The sequence below is a fragment of the Prionailurus bengalensis genome, chromosome B3, assembly GCF_016509475.1.
Source record: "Prionailurus bengalensis isolate Pbe53 chromosome B3, Fcat_Pben_1.1_paternal_pri, whole genome shotgun sequence".
NCBI lineage: Eukaryota > Metazoa > Chordata > Mammalia > Carnivora > Felidae > Prionailurus > Prionailurus bengalensis.
Window position 1 is genome coordinate 43,065,556 of NC_057355.1, and position 22,140 is coordinate 43,087,695.

Genomic DNA, 22,140 nt, shown 5'->3' on the forward strand with positions numbered 1-22,140 from the left:
AACAAACAAACAAGGAATGTATCCAATGACAGTTGCTTTTGCCTCCTTTTGAGGATTTCATGGAAATTGCATTGACAATCACCCATAATCCCGCAGCGAGAGAGAGAAGAACCATGGGCTCAGTTGTGATCATATGACATTTGGTGTCACATACTACTTGTATTACAAGACATCACTCGTTTATCAAGTTAAAATTTATTAGAAATAGTTGCTCGTCTTGGGGAACCTGGATGCCTCAGTCAGTTAAACGTCCAACTCTTGGTTTCAGCTCAGGTCATGATTTCATGGTTTTGTGGGTTTGAGCCCTGTGTTGGTCTCTGTGCTGGTGGTGCAGAGCCTGCTTGGGATTCTCTCTCTTCTCCCTCTCTCTCTGCCCCTCCCCCACTCATGCTGTCTGCATCTCTCTCAAATGAATAAGTAAACTTAAAAAAATTATAAAAAAAGATGTTTGCTCATCTTACAGAATACTCATAGAACAAGTTAGTCTCAATTCAAGGTTTTACTGTATAACTGGAAGTTTGTACCTTTTGACCACCTTTACCTGATTATTGATTCAAACTCCTTACTCATAATTGGTCTGTTCAGATTTTCTCTTTCTTCATGATTCAGTCTTGGTAGATTGTACATTTCTAGAATTTGTCCATTTTTCTTAGGTTGTCTAATTTGTTGGTGTATAGTTGTTTGTAGTAATCTCTTATGATCTTTTGTATTTCTCTGGTATTGGTTTTAGTATATCTCCTCTTTTATTTATAATTTTATGTGTCGTCTCTCTTTTTTTCTTGCTTAGCCTCGCTAAAGTTTTGTCAATTTTGTTCTTTTCAAAGAACCAACTCTTGGTTTTGTTAATCTTTTCTGTTGTTTTTTTTTTCTCTATTTCATTTATTTCTCTTCTTATCTCTATTATTTCTTTTTTCCTTCATTATAACATTGGGCTCAGTTTGTTCTTTTTCTGGTTCCTTGAGTTGTAAAGTTAGGTTGTATTTGAGATCTTCCATTTTCTTGACATAGGAATTTATCACTATAAACGTCCCTCTTAGAATTGCTTTTGCTGCATCCCATAAGTTTTGTGTTTTGTTTCCATTTTTGTCTCGTGCCATTTTTTTTTCCTTTTGATCTCTTCTTTGATCCATTGGTTGTTCTATGTATTTGTGAATATTGTAGCTTTCCTCTTATTAAGATTTAATTCTATTGTGGTTGGGAAAGATACTTGATATAATGGTATCTTCTTGAATTTTTTGAGATTTGTTCATTGCCTAATAGGTGTTCTACGCTAGAAAATGTTCCATGTGGGCTTGAAAAGAATGTTTATTCTTCTGCTGTTGGGTGGAATGTTTTATGTATATCTTTTAGGTCCTTTTGGCTTATAGTGTTGTTTAAACCCATTGTTTCTTTATTGACACTCAGCATGATGTATATGTTGTTGAGAGTGGGCTATTGAAGTCCTCAAATAATATTATATTGTTGTTTATTTCTCTTTTTAGTTCTGTTAGTATTTGTTTTATATACTTAGATGCTCCAATGTTGAGTGCCTAAGTATTTACAATTGTTACATTTTCTTGATTGATAGATCCTTTTATCATTATATAATGACCTTCTTTGTCTCTTTTGACAGCATTTAACTTAAAGTTTATTTTCTTCTGATATAAGTGTCACTACTCTTTTTTTTTTTTGGCGGTGGGGGGGAGGGTTACTATTTGCTTAAAATACCTTTTTCCATTCCCTCACTTTTAGTCTATGTGTGTCCTTAAAGCTAAAATGAGTGTCTTTTTGTAGGCAGCATATTATTGGATCTTACTATTTTTTAATCCATTTTGCCATTCTATGTCTTTTTATTGGAGAATTTGTTTACTTTTTATTTAGGTAAGGACTTACTATTGCCATTTTGCTAATTATTTTCTGACTATTTTGTGAATCTTCTGTTCCTTGCTTCCTCTCAATGTCTTCCTATGTGGTTTTATGAGAATCATCTCCCTGGTTCTCTGTCCTACATCCATTCTTGACCTATGAATTTTTTGGTCATGATTTTTTTTTTCTCAATGTATTTTTAACCCTCGAAAGACATCAAGAAGATGTGCTTTATATTTTGTTGTTTTTGAGCCAGAGAATTGGTCTGAATTAGCTTGCTTTAGTGAGAGCTGGTGAATTAAATCTTGATGTGACAAAATATTTTATCAAGTTTCATTTTTATTCTAAAACTAAGAGAAATACATTTTGGATCTCTTGTAATTGTCCTATTTCAACAATTTTATAATTCTTTATTGAACTTTTTAATGTTCTTTTTGAACATACTATATTTAGATCACTTTATATTTCAACAAATTTAAATGAGAAATTATTAAAGAAAATAATAATTACTTAAACTATAACAATCTTCATTCATTCTTTTTGTTTAGTATGTTGCCCATATAATGACATTGAAGTTAGTAAGTACCTCTATTACAATAAGAGAAAACAAAAATATTCCAGAAATACTAAAAATTCAGATAATTGGCCTGGGCACCCAAGTATCTCAGCGACCAGGAGCACAAGCACTTAAGTAAGTTTAAAAAAAACTTTTTATTTCAGTTTTTATTTCTAGATATGACTTGACTGAAAAATATTGTTATTTAACATTGAACAACTGATTAATAGTAGTTCTCCAGTTTCTTTTCCATTTGTATGTCAGATGGTGTTTTTATATTTGAATTTGTTTTGTTATGAAGCCATATGAGGAGTTCATCATTTATTTACCCCCTCTTCCTTCACAAATATTTTTTGGATAGTGAATGTTTAGTTTATCAAGTTGATACTGTGAAGGCTAGCATAGGAACAATAAATTTCTGTTTTCAAGAAGCTTATGCTGTAGCTGTTAAGAGAGGATAACTAAAAAGTTAATAATTTAGAACTATATAACAGCTCATAGGTGAGAAGGTGTTGCAAATCCTTATAGTTAATGGCTATGTCGGCTCAATTGCAGAAGAGAGTAACTTGGGCTAGGAGAAGTGGGGCTTCAGCTATCTGAGTAGAAAGGGCTAGGAGAAGCTTTTGATAGTATTCTGGGTGGCATGAAATAGGGAGAAGAGTTGCCTGAGTGAAATGTAGCTTATATTCACATAGCAGTGATCAGAACTCCCTCAGTGTTTGGGAGTTGGCCAAGGTGGGCTTCTCATGTGGATGAGAAGGGGTTAAGAGCAAACAATCAAAATAAAACCCCAGATTGTATGGGTAATTAAATGCCAGGCCAAGGAGTTTGTGCTTTATCTCTTGGTAATGGGTATGGTACTGGCTCTGAAAGAACTTTTTTAAAAGGGAAATTATGTTTTAAGCCATTACGTTTTACAGCATCTTACTTATGTACCTTTTTTTTTTTTCTTCAATGGATTATAGGGTGGAAGCAAAATTAGAACACTGGTATATAACAGGTCTGAGACAGCAGGGTATTGTACCATCACTTGTGGCTTCCATTGGTGATACTACATCATCCTTGCTTAAAATTGAGTTTGAAACCAATCCAGAGAATAGTACCGCTGACCAGACTCTGATTGTTCAGTCTCAACCTGTGGAGGTCATCTATGATGCTGTAAGTGCAAGGGGACAGTCTTTATCAAACCTGTCTTATACTTCTGACATAGGGTTTTCTTATTTTTCCTCTTTCATATTTAACACTTATTAGCTAAGTTTACTACTTTTTCTTGTTTTAAAAGCAGTACATGGTTAGCAGTGAATTTTACCTTTTCATATGCTACCTTTTTTTCCTACTATGTTAATCTATGCTTATGTTAAAGTAAAAATAACCTAAAATACTATTCAAAAAGTCTGTGTTTATTGTACCAACTTCTCTCAGATAGTTATACGTGGACTTCCTGTTCCAGTTCGGTTTTGCTTTTTCCCTTTCCCCAAATATCTGGACCAATTCAAATTGCTTTAGGAGTAATTAAAAGAATTTTAAATACTGTTCACATGAGAAAAAAGCATTGGCACTTAGATGTTATTGAAAATGCTGGCTCAAGTTTCTATCTGTGGTTGCATGTTTTATTCAGAGGCTCTTAACTCATCTCAGGCTAGTGATTAGGATCACTACCCATCACTTGTAAGTTGGCCCTATGCTCTTGTTGAGTTCTCTGATTTTTTTTTTAACTTTCTAGTTTAGAAGTGTATTCACAGTGAGGATGGGAGGCATTATATTGAGACCGCGGACTCATTGTATTCTCTGATTTTTAAAAAATTTAAGTTGTGGTAACATACATATAATTGACCATCTTGGCAATTTTTAAGTGTATAATTTAGTAGTAATGTCCATTGTTACATCAGTATGTCACTTTAGAACATACTTAAGGTCATCTTAATGATATGTACACATTTGTTGACTTTCTAGTAAGCTTACTTGTGCTATTCCCTTTTTTAGTTAGTTTTTTTTTTTTCCTTTAAACTCCAGATAGAAATGCAATATGGCAGAGTATCTTTGGAGATATCCTCTAAGTTCAGAGCCACAGTTGTTTTGAATTAAACTGAAATTTTAAAATTTATAATATGGAAAGCACTGTGTATAGCCTGCTTATATTTTAAATTATTTTACAGAAAACCATCAATGCAGTGGTTGAATTCTTTCAGTCAAATAGAGGATTAGATCTTGAGCAAATAACATCAGCTACATTAATGAAGCTGGAAGAAATTAAAGAGAGAACAGCTACAGGTAAAGAATTTATCTACATAAAAACATCAGCTACATTCAAAATGTTATCATAGTTAAAAGTGTAGGCTGTTTTTTCTTTTTGTAAATTCCATGAAGTTGCATCGTGTACCTGAGTTACCCAAAGTCAAATATACCTGCTAGACTGAATGAGAAAGAGATGTGGCACAGGTGATTCTGTCATTACCTTTAAGAACCTGTGCCTCACAGTGAAACTGAGAGGGAAAACATCCCTGCACTTTAGTTCTTAAGAAATAGTTCATCATTCTGTGTACTGCGTGTGAAACTGGTTCTAAAGATACATACTTTTGTACAACATGGTCTTTAAACTCAAGCCACTACTTTCTGTGGTTGCTTAACTAAAGAAATGATGTATTATTCACTCTGGATAAAATACTAACTATGATGGGTTTACTGTATAGTGTGATAGTAAGATTGTTTGCCATCGACCATATGGAGTTTCACCTTACATACACTAATATGTGAGAACAGGCACTCCTCCATAATACTTTTCAAGTGATGCTTGTTTTATTGTTAATAATATAATTACATATTTCAACTTGAGCATGTAGTCTTTTATTTCTTTTAGGACTTACACATATTATTGAAACTCGAAAAGTCCTTGATTTAAGGATAAATCTGAAGCCTTCTTATCTAATACTTCCACAGACCGGTTTCCATCATGAAAAGTCAGACCTTCTCATTTTAGATTTTGGTACATTTCAGGTAGGTGTATATCCATTTCTTTCTGCCCATTTTTTGCTCAGGTTGGAAGCTAGCTGTCTGATAGTTGGCTGATTTTCCCCTCAGAGTTTACTGAAATTAAACTTAGACTTATTTCTTCTTAGCATTTTGTCAAGCCTAGCTTAGACTGAGTATTTATTATTTTTTTTTTTAATTTTTTTTCTCAACGTTTATTTATTTTTGGGACAGAGAGAGACAGAGCATGAACGGGGGAGGGGCAGAGAGAGAAGGAGACACAGAATCGGAAACAGGCTCCAGGCTCCGAGCCATCAGCCCAGAGCCTGACGCGGGGCTCGAACTCACGGACCGCGAGATCGTGACCTGGCTGAAGTCGGACGCTTAACCGACTGCGCCACCCAGGCGCCCCTAGACTGAGTATTTAATATATACTTTATGGCTATTAAATAAAAAGAAAGCCCGTAAAATTTTCTCTAATGGTAGATGATTTGGTCTTGAGGAGTGGATTACTGCTGTATTTTTCTAATTGGACAGAGGTACTCCTAGTATCTAGGCACTACTAGATTTCCACACACAGTGTTGTTTATTTACATATTTGATAGTAGGAAATTTGATAGTGCAGGTAAGCCACTATCAGCAATTAAGTAGTGAAAGGGAACTCTTAAGGTTTTGGGTGTTGAACCCATTAGAAATATAAGCATCTGATAAAGAGTGAAGATTTCAAAAAAATACAGTCCAGAATTGATCTTTGCTTCCTTTGGGGAGAGGGAAAAGGAGGTAGAGATTGGAGCTGAATTCTAATGGCCTAATTATTTCTGGTGATGTAATGTGAAGAAGGAGGAACAAAAACCTGCGATGTGTTGGTGAAGATGTTTGGGTAGGTGGTAGGGGTACTGAGCTGTAAGAGGCAGTAACTGCTGAGAGCCAGGAAGAGTTGAATGTCCAGACAGGTTATTTGAGGTACACAGCTGTGTAACTGATCTTCTAATAAATGCAAATATGCTGACCACCTATTATATAAACATATTAAAGCTGTTTACTGAAGTACTATATTCGTAATAAAATATTTGCAAATAGTTGTCAGAAAATTAAGCAAAATGTGAATTATTTAAAGACACTGTTTTCATTTTAGTTATGTTTTAAGAAGACACAACAAAAGTATGTATATACTTTTCTGTTAAGAAAATTGAAGGGTTTTTTTGTCCCTTTTAGCTTAACAGTAAAGATCAAGGTTTGCAGAAGACTAGTAATTCATCTCTGGAAGAAATAATGGATAAAGCATATGACAAATTTGATGTTGAAATAAAAAGTGTGCAGTTACTGTTTGCAAAAGCAGGTAAGCTATTGCTCAATTTTTAGGAAGGATCTTAAAATTATGTTGAGTAGCTTAGGTAAAATGTCTATGTGTGCATGTATATCAACACTGACAATATTTTTAACACATATCTTCTTGGTCACTTAAGAAAACTAAGTAGGGGCCCATCAGTACAAATCATTGCCACAGGTAGAAATAGAGATAAACTTTTGCCTATTCATTTTCAGGTGCTTAGGACCATTTGGATCTAAGTCCAGCCATTGCCTTTTTTTTTTTTTTTTTTTTTTTTTTTTTTTTTTGTGATTTGACGCTGAAACTACGCAGAACACGAGCATAAAAGTTGCCATTGGCTTATGTTTTTCTGTCTTCGTGCTTTTGGGATGTCTCAATGTTGTATTCCTTTGGTGCTTTATTTTAAAATATTTTAACTCTATTAGCCTAGTCTTTATTTTAGTAGTATCACATCTTATACTTTTGTAGCTACTGACAAGTATGGGTATAGCTTTAAAACCCTAAAGGTAATTAATTACAAACACCAAAAGCTGTGGTGTTTTCTACTGCTTAGGTAAAGATCGCTGGTTCTCCATACTTCTTTAGTTTCTTGAAGCAGTAAATAATTGCTAAATATCCTTGAATGTATCACTTTGTGGTAGGTCATTGGAAGAAAGAACATAATATCTGTGTGCAGAGTGTATACTCTAGTAAGAATGGAGAGATTTATTAAAACATAAATACACTTAGTTTTTATGTATTATGAGCCTATTAATTCCTTGAAGGGAAGTACTTTTACATAGATCATTAAAACAGCCTTTTCTTTTGTGTGTACTTAATAATAATTGAGTTATAAGTGATAAAATACATTTAGTTAAGATAATTGGAAATTCTGTCTTTGGGACCTTTTATTTGGTGAAAAGTTATAATTATACTTTTGTATCAGAAAATCTTGCTTGATAAAACTCATTTTTGTTTCAGAATTATGTGCTAAACTAGTGTAATTTCTCTAAGGAACTCCAGAAAACTTTTTTCCCTCTGTCATTTTCTATTTTTTTCCCTTTTTCACTGCAACCACCTACCTTGATCACTAATTCTGGAATCAAGGCAAAAAATTCCTAGCTTTTTTCCCTATTGGCTTTAAAATGCAAGACGTTTTATAAACATTTTCCAAATAAATATTTAGAATTATTTTTATATCACAGTCTTTGACTTCTTTCCATCTTTATTTTTTGTTTTTGTATCATTACTTATTTTAATCAATTGTCAGCCATTTGATTTCTCTGTTCCCCCATCACATATGCACTAATGCTCATAAACATATTTATATATAAAACTGTTTCTTTCCCACTGATTTTTTCCTTTATGTTTTTATTCCCCACAGTAGACTGTACTTCATCAGTATTTGTGAGTTCCTTTGTAGCCTTTAAACAGATAAGCCAGATTGATAGCCTAGAAATGACAGACCTAGGATGAGGGTAAAGGATATCAAATGATGTTAGAGTAGGCAAATGAAAGAACAAATCCTGAAATTCCATGTCATTAATAACCCTCACTTTTAGAGCATGGGTGAATTTTAATTATTTTCTTTAATATTAATTGTATAATTATTTATTATAGCAAATTATTTTAGTATTCATACAGCAGTAGTAATTCACTGAGAATTATTTAGTAATTTAAGTGAATACAGATGCCCATTTATTATGAAGTGTTACTTCTAACTACAAAACATTTTAAATTAAGTGGTCACATTATTAGCTGTCAATCTTACTTTAAACATATAGGTTACGTAACTTGTATGCTGAAAGAAGTAAAAATTGGTATTTGTTGAATATGTTTGCTAACTTTTCTAATAAGTTAGAGTAATTTTCTACAGAACATCTGATTAACAGTTGTTTAATTTAAAAAAATTTTTAAAGAGGAAAACTGGAAAAAGTGTCGATTTCAGCATCCATCAACTATGCATATATTACAACCCATGGATATTCATGTTGAGTTGGCCAAGGCAATGGTAGAAAAAGACGTTAGAATGGCCAGGTAATGTATGAGTTTCCTTTATATTATAAAGTTAACAAGGTGAAATATATCTGTATCAGTTACTGGATTTCAGGAAAGCAAAACTAGATTTCTGGGGGACAGAAAAAAAGATTATAATATAGCACAAACATGCTTTTAAGAAAATATTTATATGGGGTGCCTGGGTGGCTCAGTTGGTTAAGTGGCCGACTTTGACTCAGGTCATTATCTCATGGTTCATGGGTTTGAACCCTGATTTGGGCTCTGTGCTGACAGATTGGACCCTGAAGCCTGCTTTGGATTCTGTGTCTTGCTCTCTCTCTGCCCCTTTCCCACTCACGGTCTGTCTCTCTCTCTCTCAAAAATAAATATTACAAAAATATATATTTGTTTGCACCTCTCTTATTTTAGAAGTGTTTGGACCTTCACATTGTGTAAAAGTTGGTTATCTGTTGTTGAGTGGATCAAACCCATGGTTTAATATCAATAATATAAAGTTTTCAAAAATTAGCGACGTGGATGGAGCAGAGTATAAGTCAGTCAGAGAAAGACAAATACCGTATGATTTCATTCAGATGTGGAATTTAAGAAACAAAACAGATAAACATAGAGATAGGCAAACTAGAAAACTGATTCTTAACTAAAGAGAACAAACTGAGAGATGCCAGAAGGGAGATGGGCAGGAATATGGGTTACATTGGTGATGGGTATTATGTAGGGCACTTGTTGTGGTGAACACTGGGTGTTGTATGTAAGTGATAAATCACTAAATTCTATTCCTGAAACTAATACTACACTGTATGTTAACTAATGGAATTTAAATAAAAACTTGAAAGTAGAAGAAAAAATGAGAGGCTCTTAATGATTATGAAACCATGTAAAATCATGAGAATAATTCAAGGGAGTGAAAGTAGAAACTGAATTTTGAATTTAAGTAGATAATTATGAAATATTTATGCTGCCTTCTTAAAAACAGCCTTAAGGAAATATTATTGATATTCAATAAGCTACATCTGTTTAAAGTATACAATTTGACGTATAGATATACAGATATATAGATATAGATGTATCTCTGAAACCATCATCACGTCAAGATAATGAACACATTCATCATCTTCCAGAGTCCTTGTGTACTTTTATACTCTTGACCTTTAAACAATGTGAGGGTTAGGGGCACCAGCCCCCACCCCAACTCTACCCTCCCTCATTTGAAAATCCATGCATAACTTTTGACTCCTGCTAAATTTAACTACTAAAAGCCTCCCTTTAGCCAGAAGCCTTACCAATAATATGAACAGTTGATTAACACGTATTTTGCATATGTATTATATACTGTACTCTGTTTTTACCAAAAAGTAAGCTGGAGAAAAGAAAATGTTATGAAGAAAATCATAAGGGAGAGAAAATACAGTTACAGTAATATACTGTAATTTTGAAAAAAAATCTGCATATAAGTGGACCACAGAGTTCAAACCTAAGTTGTTCAAGGGTCAGCTGTCTTATCTCCCTTCCATCCTTACCTGCTAACTCCTCTCCCTTCAATCCTCAGGTAACATTGATTTTCTTTCTAACACTATAGATTTGTTAGAATTTTCTGGAATTTTCTACAAATACAGTCATACAGTTTCAGTTTTTTTGTGTGTGACTGGTTTCATTCAGCATAATTTGAGATTCGTTCATGTTGTGTGTATCATTAGTTCGTTGATACTTTTTATCAGGTGGAAGTTAAACCAACCATGCATTACTAGATAAACCTCATTTGGTAGTGATACATTATTCTTTTAAAATACCGTTGGATGTGTTTTGCTAAAATTTTCTTATGAAGTTATACATCTCTATTTATGAGGGATGGTTGTGCTTTTATTATTTTGGAATCAAAGTATCAGGGTATTGTTGGCCTTATGAAGTGAGTTTGTTGGAGGAAGTTGTATAGAATTATTTCTTCTTTGTTTTGTAGAATTCACTAGTGAAGCTATCTGGGCCTGCGTTTTCTTGTGGGGGTGAGGGTTTTTAACTACAAATTCAGTTTATCTCATAGATGGAGTGATCTTGGGTAGTTTGTCTTTCAGGGAAAGAATTTGTCCATCTTAGTTTTTGAGTGTATTGTCACAGGATTGTTCATAATATTTTTGTGTTGCCTTTTTAATACATGTAGAATTTGTAGTGATGCTATCTCTCTCCCTCCTGGTGTTAGTGGTTTGTACCTTTTCTCTTTTTTCCTGATTAGTTTATAAGTTTTGTTGATCATCTGAAAGAATCAGCTTTTGGCATCGATTATTTTCTCTATTGTCCTTCTGGTTTTTGTTTTTGTTTGTTTTTTCCCACTGATTTCCATTCTTGTGCTTATTATTGCTTTTTTCCCTTCTGCTTCCTTTGGGTTTCATTTACTTTACTTTCCTCATTCTTTTTTTTTTTTAAATTTTTTTTAATGTTTATTTATTTTTGAGAGAGGGAGACACAGCGTGTGAGCAGGGGAGGGGCAGAGAGAGAGGGAGACAGAATCTGAAGCAGGTTCCAGCCTCTGAGCTGTCAGCGCAGAGCCCGATGCGGGACTCGAATTCATGAACCGCGAGATCATAACCTGAGCTGAAGTCAATGCTTAACCAACTGAGCCACCCAAGTGCTCCTACTTCTCTCATTCTTTAAGGTGGAAATGGAAAACATTGATTTAAAACCTTTCTTCTTTTCTAATATAGGTATTTAATGTTACAAATTTCTCTTGAAGTACTTTTACTGGACCCTTCACATTTTCAAACTCTTAAGTCACTAAGCTGGGGTATTCCTAGGTCTTCCCTCATTTGTTTTTCATCTTTCATCTTTCTTTTGTTGATTGATTTCCAGTTCCTTTTAAACCATTGCTTCATTTACTTTGTCTAACTTCGTAGTTATTCTAGGTGAGAAGGTAATCCAGTCCGTCTATTTGAGATACTTTTAGTTTTATGTACTGTTTCACAAATGATAAAGAAGCATCTTACATATTTATGATGCTTTCAGCTTACAGAGTACTTTTGCAGAAAGTTCAGTATTTTGAGATAGCAACAGCCAGCTGGCTTCTTTTGAACATTAGTGGCTTGTGCATTATATAGAAAATCATTCTTCATGTAGTGGTTAGGCATCTGTCCACTTGAGCTGTTCACAGCTTAGTTAGCAAGTCAAAGATAAACAGTAACCAAAAAGAACTTCCTGAGCAGCAAACAGCTGCCACAAAGCTATTAGACAAATAAACCTAGGCCTTTATGCTGAGTAAGGAAGCAGTGTAAAACCAGGTGCTGAAAAGTAGGCAACTAATGAAAGCACAGCAGTGATTCACCAGTGAGTAAAACAGATATCCTCAGGGTGCTTATATTTTAATCAGACATAAAATAAGCAAGTATATATATGATATGTCAGGGATGACAAGTACTAGAAAAGGAAGTAAAGCTAGGCAGGGCAATAGAGAGTGATGGAGTAGATACTCTTAGATTTATGTAATGCAAAATCTGTGATGCCAGGAAGTAGAGGATGTATAGTGGTTTTAAAAATTAGATAATTGTGTTTGAAAATATGTTCATAAAAATTAGTTACCGTGAAAATGTTTGGCTGCTTAAGACGGATATATTGAAATTATCTGAAAACCTGGTTTATAAAGAATTTCTCATTCTCTGACAGTGTTGACCAAATGAGGCATTGATTAGATTAAAATATGTGCAAAGTCATTTTGACTCCACAGTGTAGTCTCTTCTCCAGTCCATTCTCCACTCCATAATAGAAAGAAGCTGGACCTTAAAACCTTACAGTTGAATTGTATTTTTAGATTGAAAGTATCCGGGGGACTTCCTTTGATGCATGTGAGAATTTCTGACCAGAAGATGAAAGATGTACTGTGTTTGATTAACAGTATACCCTTGCCACAGAAGTCCTCTGAACAGTCTCCAGAGAGACAGGTAACTGGATATAATAAAAATAGTGAATTTTTACATTTGTGTATATGGTGAGTTTTTTCCATCTTTCTTTGTGCTAATTTGTTTTTGAATATTTTTTAGGACCGGTTTCATTTATTTGATACACTCCTAAAGTTTAATGTTGTTGATTCTGTTCAAGAGTGCATATGGCATTGAACAGATAAAAGTTGAAGCCTATTTTCACTGCAGTTTAGAGTGGTGATAAAAAGTCTGTGCTGGGCATGGAGCCTGCTTAAGATTGTCTTTCTCTGTCCCTCCCCTGCTCACACACGCTCTCTCAAAAATAAATAAATAAATCGATAGATAAATAAATCTTCTTTAAAATGTTGCAAAAAGAATTTGTATATAATTTTATTACCCATTAAACTTAAAAATTCTAGATAACTTTATTTGCAATTGACATTTACAACATAAAATATATGTTAGATTTCCACTTTGAAATGAAATTTTAGCCAACTAATGTTGTTATCATTCTCTAGGAATCTGTAATATAGATGAACAGTTAATATTGTCATAGCAAATAAATGACACACTATGATAGACTTATCTACTAGAGTAGTAAATAGTCTGCCCTTGTAAATACAGGTGGTAGTCTTAATAATTAGTAAACACTAGCTAGTTGCATAATGTGCTTTGTTGGAAGATTTGTGTCTTATGTGTGTATGTGTCTTTCCATCTCTCTCTCTCTACTCTATAATTTTTCAGTATTTTTCCCATTTATGTACATTTGATCCTGTTAAATCAGTGTGTTAAACTTTTTTGGGGTACCTGGGTGACTTAGTTAAGCATCTGACTTCGGCTCAGGTCATAATCTCACTGTTGAGTTTGAGCCCCACATTGGACTCACTGCTGTCAGCGCAGAGCCCGCTTCAGTTTCTCTCTCCCCCTCTCTGTCTGCCCCTCCCCTGCTTGTGCTTGCTCTCTCTCTGTCTCAAAAATAAACAAGTATTGAAAAAAAAATTAAAAAAATGTTTTGTATTTGACAGGTATCCTCAATTCCTGTTATTTCAGATAGGACAAAAGACCTACTTAGTACTTCACTGTTGCTAGATGGAGTAGAATCAGGTAAGGAAAGTAAATGTTTTTTATTAAACCAAGCCTATACATTTGTATACAGAGATAAAATTTTCAGAAAATAAAGGAATTTAGAAAGTGTTACAACAATCACTGGTTTTAGTTCTAGCTGTGCTACTAACCAACAGTGTCATTTTGAGTCACCGTTTTTTAAGCCCAAGTTTCTTCATTTGAATTATAGGATTTTTGTGATAGACAGTGCTTAAGATTCTATATAAGATTTTTTTTTTTGGCCCCAATTTCTACCTGATCTTTTTTCCTAGCTCTAGCCTAACTGATCTTGTTTAACTTTGAAGTAGAGTATAAGCTTCATGAGGACAAGGATCATGTCTGCCCTCTTTACCTTGGTGCCCTTGGTGGCTGATACAGACTGATATATGATGGGTGATGCCCAGTAATTATTTATTGAATATTGAATGAGTGAACTAAAGTGAAAAACAGAGCTTTTGAAGAAAAAAATAGTAGGGTGGTTTGGTCTTTATGTATGATTATCATATATCAGGTTGAGTCACTTTGTGGGACTTACAAGTAAGATTGGACATATATTCTGATTCTGAATATGAAGATTATATCTCATAAATGAATTTTACCTTTGTGAGATTTAAGTTTGAGTGTTTTATGCAGTTTTCTGTGGACATTCTCTCAAGTCAAATGAATGTCTTCTTTAGAGTCTGATGATGAATATTTTGATGCTGAAGATGGAGAGACACAGACTGGTAAAAGTTTGAGAGGTTCAGAACTAAAAAAAGCTGCAGAAGCCCCAAATGAGGAACTCATTAATCTTTTACTGAAGTTTGAAATTAAAGAGGTATGTATATTTGTTTCATCCATTTATAAATATATTGCTATTATCACTATCCTTAAAGTATTTCATGCTAGATCTGAACATAAAATATATTAAAATTTTGGTACTCTGTCTTCCCTGCTTCCCAACACACACACACAGACACACACACGCACGTGCATGGTTCCAGGAAAATGAAATGTTATTTTGTAAATAGTGATATGAGAATGATCTATACCATATGTAATCTAGTCTGGAAAAGCTCAAAGATTCCTAAGTGGGATTTTCTTTTCCATAGAAAATTTCTATGACATGTTTACATTAATGTTTTTTTACTTTTAAGCTAAATAATATTGCTCATTGTGATGTTTATAATTTGAAAAAGTGTAAACAACCTAGATTTTTAGCATGTCTTTACAGCCACTAAAAGTCATGTAATAAAACATTGACATGGAAAGATGTTCACAAAACATCATTATTTTGGAACAAAAATAGATTAAAATACTGAGGACATTATGATTCTATTTAGAAATTATACATACACATACATTTTTTTCTATGATCATACTTGATAGTGTTCATCTCTGTGTGGAGGAATTATAATTTCTTATTTTTGCCTGTTTGCTTTTCCCTATATTCTAAATATACTTAATAGTAAATATGCATTTCTTTAATAATAAAACACAGGTATAAAAAGATGTTTCTAATTGACTGCTTTTTATCCCAATGTGAGGTGATGTCCTAAAATATAAAGTCATAAATACCAGATTTTAATTGTGTATATAAATCCCTCTAAGTATTACTGGTATTTGTTTAAAAGAAATAAATGTCATTTATTTTTAGCCTTCTTTTCATATACCCATTTAGCCTTTTTTTCATATACCCATCTAAAATACCAAAAATCCCTGACTCTAACTTGAGAATACATTGAAATGATTGGTCTTCTCTTCTATTGCTACTGCACTGTCCAAGTTACCATATTCCCTGGACTAGTGCAGTAGCCTCATAATTCTTTCTCTGCTTCTGTAAGGTACTCTGTTCTCCACACGATAACCAGAGTGATCCTTTTATTTTTTAATTTTTATTCATTTTTATTTTAGAGAGAGAGTGCAGGCAGGGAAGAGGGGCAGAAGGAGAGAGAGTGAGAGAGCGAGAGAGCGAGAGAGAGAGAGAGAGAGAGCAAATCTCAAGCAGTCTCCAAGTGCGGAGGCAGATGCGGAGCTTGTTTCCATGTCCCTGAGATCATGACCTTAGCCGAAATCAAGAGTCAGAAGCTCAACCCACTGAGCCATCCAGAGTGCCCCCAGAGTGATCCTTTTAAAATGAAAGATCAGGGATGCCTGGGTGGCTCAGTCAGTGTTGGCAACCAACTTTGACTCACGACTCATGGGTTTGAGCCCGCCTTGGGGCTCTATCTCCCTCTCTCTCTGCCCCTCCCTGGCTCATTCTCTCTTTCTCAAAAATAAATAAACATTAAAAAAAGTGAAAGATGATGTCATGTCTTTGCTCACAACTGTCCCCTGGCTTCTCTATTGATTAAAGGGCTAAGTCATTCCCATGGCCTACAACACCTTGCTATATAGCATATAGGTCACCCCATGTGACTTTAGATTCATTTTCAGTTCTCTTCTGCCTTGCTTACTCTGCTCCAGCCATATTTCGTTCATCCCTTCAATAAATATTCATCAAGTGCCATCATGAAGTGCATTGTTTAACATACTGCAGTTACAGCAGCAAACGCAAAGTTCTTGCCTTATGGAACTTACACTTGGCTTTTGTTCTTCCTTATGTATACCAGAGCACATTCTTTGTGCTTGCTGGGGTTTCTTTCTGCCTGGAACACTGTTTTTCTGTATGACTTGATTCTTTATTTCCATTAGCTATTTGCTCAAGTGCTGTCTTATTGGGAAGGTCTGATCACCCAATACGAGATAGCAGCCCTGACTTTTCCCCACTCTTCCTAGGATATAAGCTCCATCGGGACAAGAACCTTGTGTGTTTGGTCACTTCAATGTCCCTAGTTGCTGGGATGGTCTCATACATGGTAGATGATGCGCAATAAGTATTTTGTTGAATATTGAATGAATGAACTGAAATTATCAACAATCAGCATCATCTAAGAAAAAAGAGTGCTGTTAGAAATATTTTTCTCAATTTGATGTTTTTGTCATTCTGAAGTTTTAAATGTTGCTGTACTGAAATATATTAAATTTTTTCTTTGTATCTTAGTATTAGTGTATGTTTAGAAAATTCTATTAACAAAAATATTTACCTACAATTTAATATATTATTTTATGTTTTTATTGCTTTCATTAAATCATTGATTTATTTGAAATTTACTTTTGTGTAACAACTCTGCACTGAGTATCTTACTATTGTCTCTCATTGTTTCTACTCTTTAGTTGACACCCCTGTTTTTTCTTTTTTTTTTTTTTTAAAATTTTTTTTTCAACGTTTATTTATTTTTGGGACAGAGAGAGACAGAGCATGAACGGGGGAGGGGCAGAGAGAGAGGGAGACACAGAATCGGAAACAGGCTCCAGGCTCTGAGCCATCAGCCCAGAGCCCGACGCGGGGCTCGAACTCCCGGACCGGGAGATCGTGACCTGGCTGAAGTCGGACGCCTAACCGACTGCGCCACCCAGGCGCCCCGTCCCCTGTTTTTTCTTAAATGTGTAATGATACCACTGCCAATAATATTAATTTTTGCTTTTATTCATCATTTATGTTGTTCTGTTATTATTGCTGCCTAACAGGTTATCCTAAAACATAGTACTTCAAAACAACTGTTTAATTTTGCTCAGAGTATTATGGGTTAGGAATTGTGGAAGGGCCCAGATTGGTAATTTTTGTGTATAGTTTTTCATGTGGTGCAGTCATATTTGTTGGAGCTACAGTGACCTGAAGTCTCAGAGGGTCTCAGAAGTGCCTCACTCATGAGGCTGGCTCTTGCCACTGGCTGGTGGCTGGGAGCTCAGGTGGGACTGTTGACTGAAATACCAACTCATAGCCTCCTGAGCATGGCAGTTTTAGGGTGGTTGAACTTTTTACATGCCAATTAGCTTCCCCTCAGTGTGCATTCCCAGGTGAAACATTTATGGGCATTTTTTTTTTTTTTTTTATCATTGGCAGTCATTAAAGTGTGCCTTCTGTAGTCTGTTGATTGAAATTCAAAGATAGTGGACAAAGCTCTCCATCTTGGGATGGAGTACCAAAGTACTGTTATGTTTTAAAAATTGTCACATATGTGTTTTGGTTTTGATTGGCTAAATATACTGGCTGTTATATCCAGAATAAATTTAAACAGTACTGTAGTAGTAAATAGCTAGACTGTCCTACTTTTTACTTTAATGGAAATGCCTTTTTTTTTAAGTCAACAAACATGATTTTTGTTTTGAGATAGAGGTTTAAGAAAATCATATTAAGTAAGAATGCATATATTCCTGTTTAAAAAAAGGAAATTTAAAAAGTAAATCAATAATTGATGTAAAATTTTATCATGATTTTTATATAGATGTAGTTTTATTCTGAATAATAGAATTTAAGGTATAATTTCCAATCATAGTAAACAATTTTATGGTATTAGAGAAGTATGAGCTATTGTTCTCATGATAAAATGTATGAAGAAAAATTTTGTTTTTTAAACATGATTCAGAATATTTATCATGCTTTTAATGGGTGTCCTGATTCTTTTAGGTTGTTTTGGAATTTACTAAACAACAGAAAGAAGAAGATACAATTCTAGTATTTAATGTTACTCATTTGGGAACAGAGGCTACATTGAGAACTTTTGATGTAACTGTGGTATCTTATTTAAAGAAAATCAGCTTGGATTACCATGAAATTCAAGGTAACAGCCACACAAATAGAAATAATGGTTAATAGTAAATATAGTCTCACTTTGAGTATTTGAGACACTTTTGTGTATATAATAATATTTTTAAATAAATAATAGCTAGCACTGTTCTAAGGATTTTATAAATAATAACTCATTTAATCCTCATAACAATGTTATCTCCAATTTACATAAAAGGAAACTAAGCTGTAAATCGGTTATATAATTTAACCAAGGTCACACTGCTGGTTAGTCGCTGAACCATGTTTAAACCCTGGAAGTCTGGCCCTAGGGTCTGTATTCTTAACTACTGTGATCTACTATTGCCTCAGAGAGTCCACATAAATCTCCATTGTATAGGGAATATTCTTCCCATTTTACAAAGAAAGTTTAAATAAAGGGATTAAGTGGCTTATTCAAGACCATGCATCTTATGAATGGCAAAACTTAGAATTTATCTCTGATCTTATAACTTTAAGTTCTTGTTCTTTGTATTGAATAGTGTTTACATATCAGAAGCTCAGTAGGTTATAAGAATTAGAATGGGGCATAAAATTCATTCTTTTAGAAGCTCTTATCCTTTGTTTACTTCAGTGTACAGTTTATGTGCTCATTAATATTTGAGGAATGATTGGGTGAATCTACATTTTATATTTGACTAGTATTTTAGCCAAATATAAAGTCCTATTTTTGTTATTTTTTAGTAGTTGAAATTAAAACACATCTCAGTTTAGAGGAGAAATGTTTTATATGTTAGTAATGTTCTGTAAACATGGTGTTAAGATGGAATTTACTTTCTTGAGGGGAGAATGTAAAAAATTTGCTAGGCTATTTTTTCCTTTAGGGAAGGTTATGACCTTTAAGGTGAAGGGAAAATTCTAAGATTATTCAGAAGGAGCAGGAATTATAGAACTGAAAATAATAAAAGATGGATAAAATGGTGCATAAGTCACTTCTCCTTCCACAGCTTTTTGACACACTTCCTTTGGTATATCTACCTCAGGACATAAAGGACATCTGGTAGTGTATCTGTAGTTTTTTAATGAAAAGAAATTTGGCAATTCCCCTCCCTTACAACATACTTTAATTTTCTATGTAAAATAAGCCTTCTCTCTTACCATAAACAGAGAAAAATTATTTGTTTCTTTAATATGAATGAAATATTTGCTCTTTGAATTTTATAGCTCAATAGGATATTATATATTTTTATAGTTCATTCTTACAATATAGTTGAGAAAGCTAAAGTTAAATAGCTTTTGGTAAGAGTAGAGATGAACTAGAATTCATTTCTTAATTTGTAAGCATTCTACTGCCATACAAATGCACATATATCCTTAAAAATATCTAGAGAAGTATTGATTATTTTTGAATATAGATGTAAAATCAAATAAAAATAAATATGCATGTTTTTAAGTAAGTTGGATGCTAAAGGTAAGAGAAGTATTTGGATTGGTCTATTTATACACCAGTGATATTAATGTTAAATAACCATGAAAATATGTGCAGGTAGGCTTTTAAAGCTTAAGTAATATATTTTTTTAAGAAAATGATCTAGAAAATTCCAATCTTAGGGGTGCCTGGCTGGCTCACTTGGTTAAGTGTCTGACTTTTGATTTGGGCTTAAGTCATGATTTAACGGTTTGTGAGATTGAGCTCCAAGTTGGGCTCTGTGCTGACAGCACGGTACCTATTAGAGATTCTCTCTCTCCCTCTTTCTGCGCCTCCCCCACTTGCGCTCATGTGGGGGAGTGCACTAAATAAATGAATAAATGAATGAATAAATAAATAAGTAAGTAAATAAATAAATAAATAAAATTACAGTCTTAAAAAGAACAGTTTATTTGAAACACTTTTCTTCTTTTTCTTTAATCTAGGATCAAAAAAGAAGCCCCTTCACTTGATTAGCTCTTCTGATAAACCTGGATTAGATCTCTTAAAAGTAGAATATATTAAGGTAAGGGCCATAGAATGTTTACATATTTATTGTATACTCTAAATTGTCCTCTGGAAGGAAAAAGATGACAGCAGATTACTAAATTCTCTAGATGTGTGTCATAGATTTTAATCATAAGAATATCCATTTTTTCTCTTTTCATTTATACACTTTCTCTTTTACTTAAGTAGAAGAATAGGACCAGTAAAAAGACACCAAACTCAGGGTGCTTGGGTGGCTCAGTCAGTTAAGCGTCCGACTTCAGCTCAGGTCATGATCTCACAGTTTGTGGGTTTGAGCCCTGCCTTGGGCTCTGTGCTGACAGCTTGGAGCCTGGAGCCTGCTTCTGATTCTGTGTCTCCCTCTCTCTCTGCCCCTTCCCCTGCCCATGCTCTGTCTCTCTCTCTGCAAAAATTAATAAACTTAAGAAAAAATTTTTTTTTAAAAAAAGAAAAAGACACCAAACTCCCTATCCCCAAAGATGGAAGCTTGGGATGAAGTAGCATGAACTTGTACCTCTTGGGGCACATTTACCTACCTAAGTTCATTGTAAATGTAGGTCACATTTGGCTGAGTATCCTGTATCACAAGGGATAGAGTCAAATTTGATTGGGTTCAGAAGAAAACTACCAGGATTGGGAAGGGACTCAAAAAGATATCTTATGAGAAATGCTGAAGGAAGTAAGAGTATTTAGCTTTATTCAAGATTAGTTGATTTGTTTAATCATTTAACAAGCATTTATTGAATGCCTTTGTCAGATTCTGTTAGGCACTTGGGATACAGAGATGAAAAACATGCCCTGTTTTCAAGGAACTTATGGACTAGTAGGCAGACAGACAAGTTAGATAACAATTAAAATATAATGTGATTGATTCTCTCATAAAGAACGTAAGACTTTGTGGCATCAGGGAGGCAGAGAAGCTAGCCTAGGCAGAAGTCTTCTCACAAGATGTAAAAATGAATTTCCTATGGATGTGCCCAAGAGACAGAACTTGAACCAATAGATAATTGTGTTGGGAGGTAGAATTTTGACTCCGTACCAAGGCCTAATTAAATCACAAGTTCTCTGAAGATTAAATTTGTAAGAAAATGAGGTTTCTTTCAGTGGAGATAACCTAAAATAGTCTTCAAAGATATAAAGGGATATATTAAGTGATGGATGAACTAGATGACCTTTAAACCTTACAACTTTTAGAGTTTATAATTCTGGTCTCTAGTTGTAGTTTCCTAGAAGTACATGTTGCCATGCTTTTCATATTTGAAGAGGAGAACAAAATTGCATGATTATAATAAATAACTTGGATGTCACTTTAAAACAATGACAGTAAAATTAAATATATACAAAGTTATAGTTCTGAATAAATGTAAAAAATAAACTAGAGATCATAAATAAGTTATTTATTTACTTTGGTCTTAAATCTTTTTTCAGAACTTCTATTCTTTTTTTTAGGCTGATAAGAATGGACCTAGTTTTCAAACTACTTTTGAAAAAACTGAACAAACACTTAAGGTAAGAGATTTTATTAAAAGGGTATATCTTATTTGAAAACAACTTATTGTGGAAGGCTTCAGTATCCTTTGAGGAATAATGACTGGGTGGGTAATTTGATGAAATAATCAAGAGTCAGTAAAAGTTATAAATCTCCTAGATACCTACCATGTTCTATGTTTGTCATTGATTATAATAGAGCTGGTGTTTTGACTTCCTGTAGCACATCCTAATTATTTCTAAAAACAGGGACTGCAAATAGACAATGGAACTTTGATTTATAAAGAACCAACAAGGTTTTCAACAAATTAAACTAGATACTGTTGTTTAATGCAGACCTGAGAAAGTATGGGAAATACAAGAAGATGTTGAGTACATCTGAAGCCATAC

At 33.9% G+C, this 22,140-nt stretch overlaps 1 protein-coding gene across 4 annotated transcripts in view; it reads left to right on the forward strand.

The window, feature by feature from the left end:
- Positions 1 to 22,140, forward strand: part of VPS13C (vacuolar protein sorting 13 homolog C) — a 209,766-nt gene that overhangs the window by 64,375 nt on the left and 123,251 nt on the right. For all 4 annotated transcript variants that reach the window (XM_043555278.1, XM_043555280.1, XM_043555279.1 and 1 more), the window contains 12 exons: positions 2,394 to 2,536; positions 3,367 to 3,559; positions 4,558 to 4,672; positions 5,259 to 5,395; positions 6,584 to 6,707; positions 8,597 to 8,714; positions 12,487 to 12,616; positions 13,621 to 13,699; positions 14,377 to 14,516; positions 18,189 to 18,342; positions 20,202 to 20,281; positions 21,712 to 21,771. In XM_043555278.1, the coding sequence (XP_043411213.1) occupies positions 2,394 to 2,536; positions 3,367 to 3,559; positions 4,558 to 4,672; positions 5,259 to 5,395; positions 6,584 to 6,707; positions 8,597 to 8,714; positions 12,487 to 12,616; positions 13,621 to 13,699; positions 14,377 to 14,516; positions 18,189 to 18,342; positions 20,202 to 20,281; positions 21,712 to 21,771 (1,473 nt within the window). The remainder of the gene's footprint in view (positions 1 to 2,393; positions 2,537 to 3,366; positions 3,560 to 4,557; positions 4,673 to 5,258; positions 5,396 to 6,583; positions 6,708 to 8,596; positions 8,715 to 12,486; positions 12,617 to 13,620; positions 13,700 to 14,376; positions 14,517 to 18,188; positions 18,343 to 20,201; positions 20,282 to 21,711; positions 21,772 to 22,140) is intronic.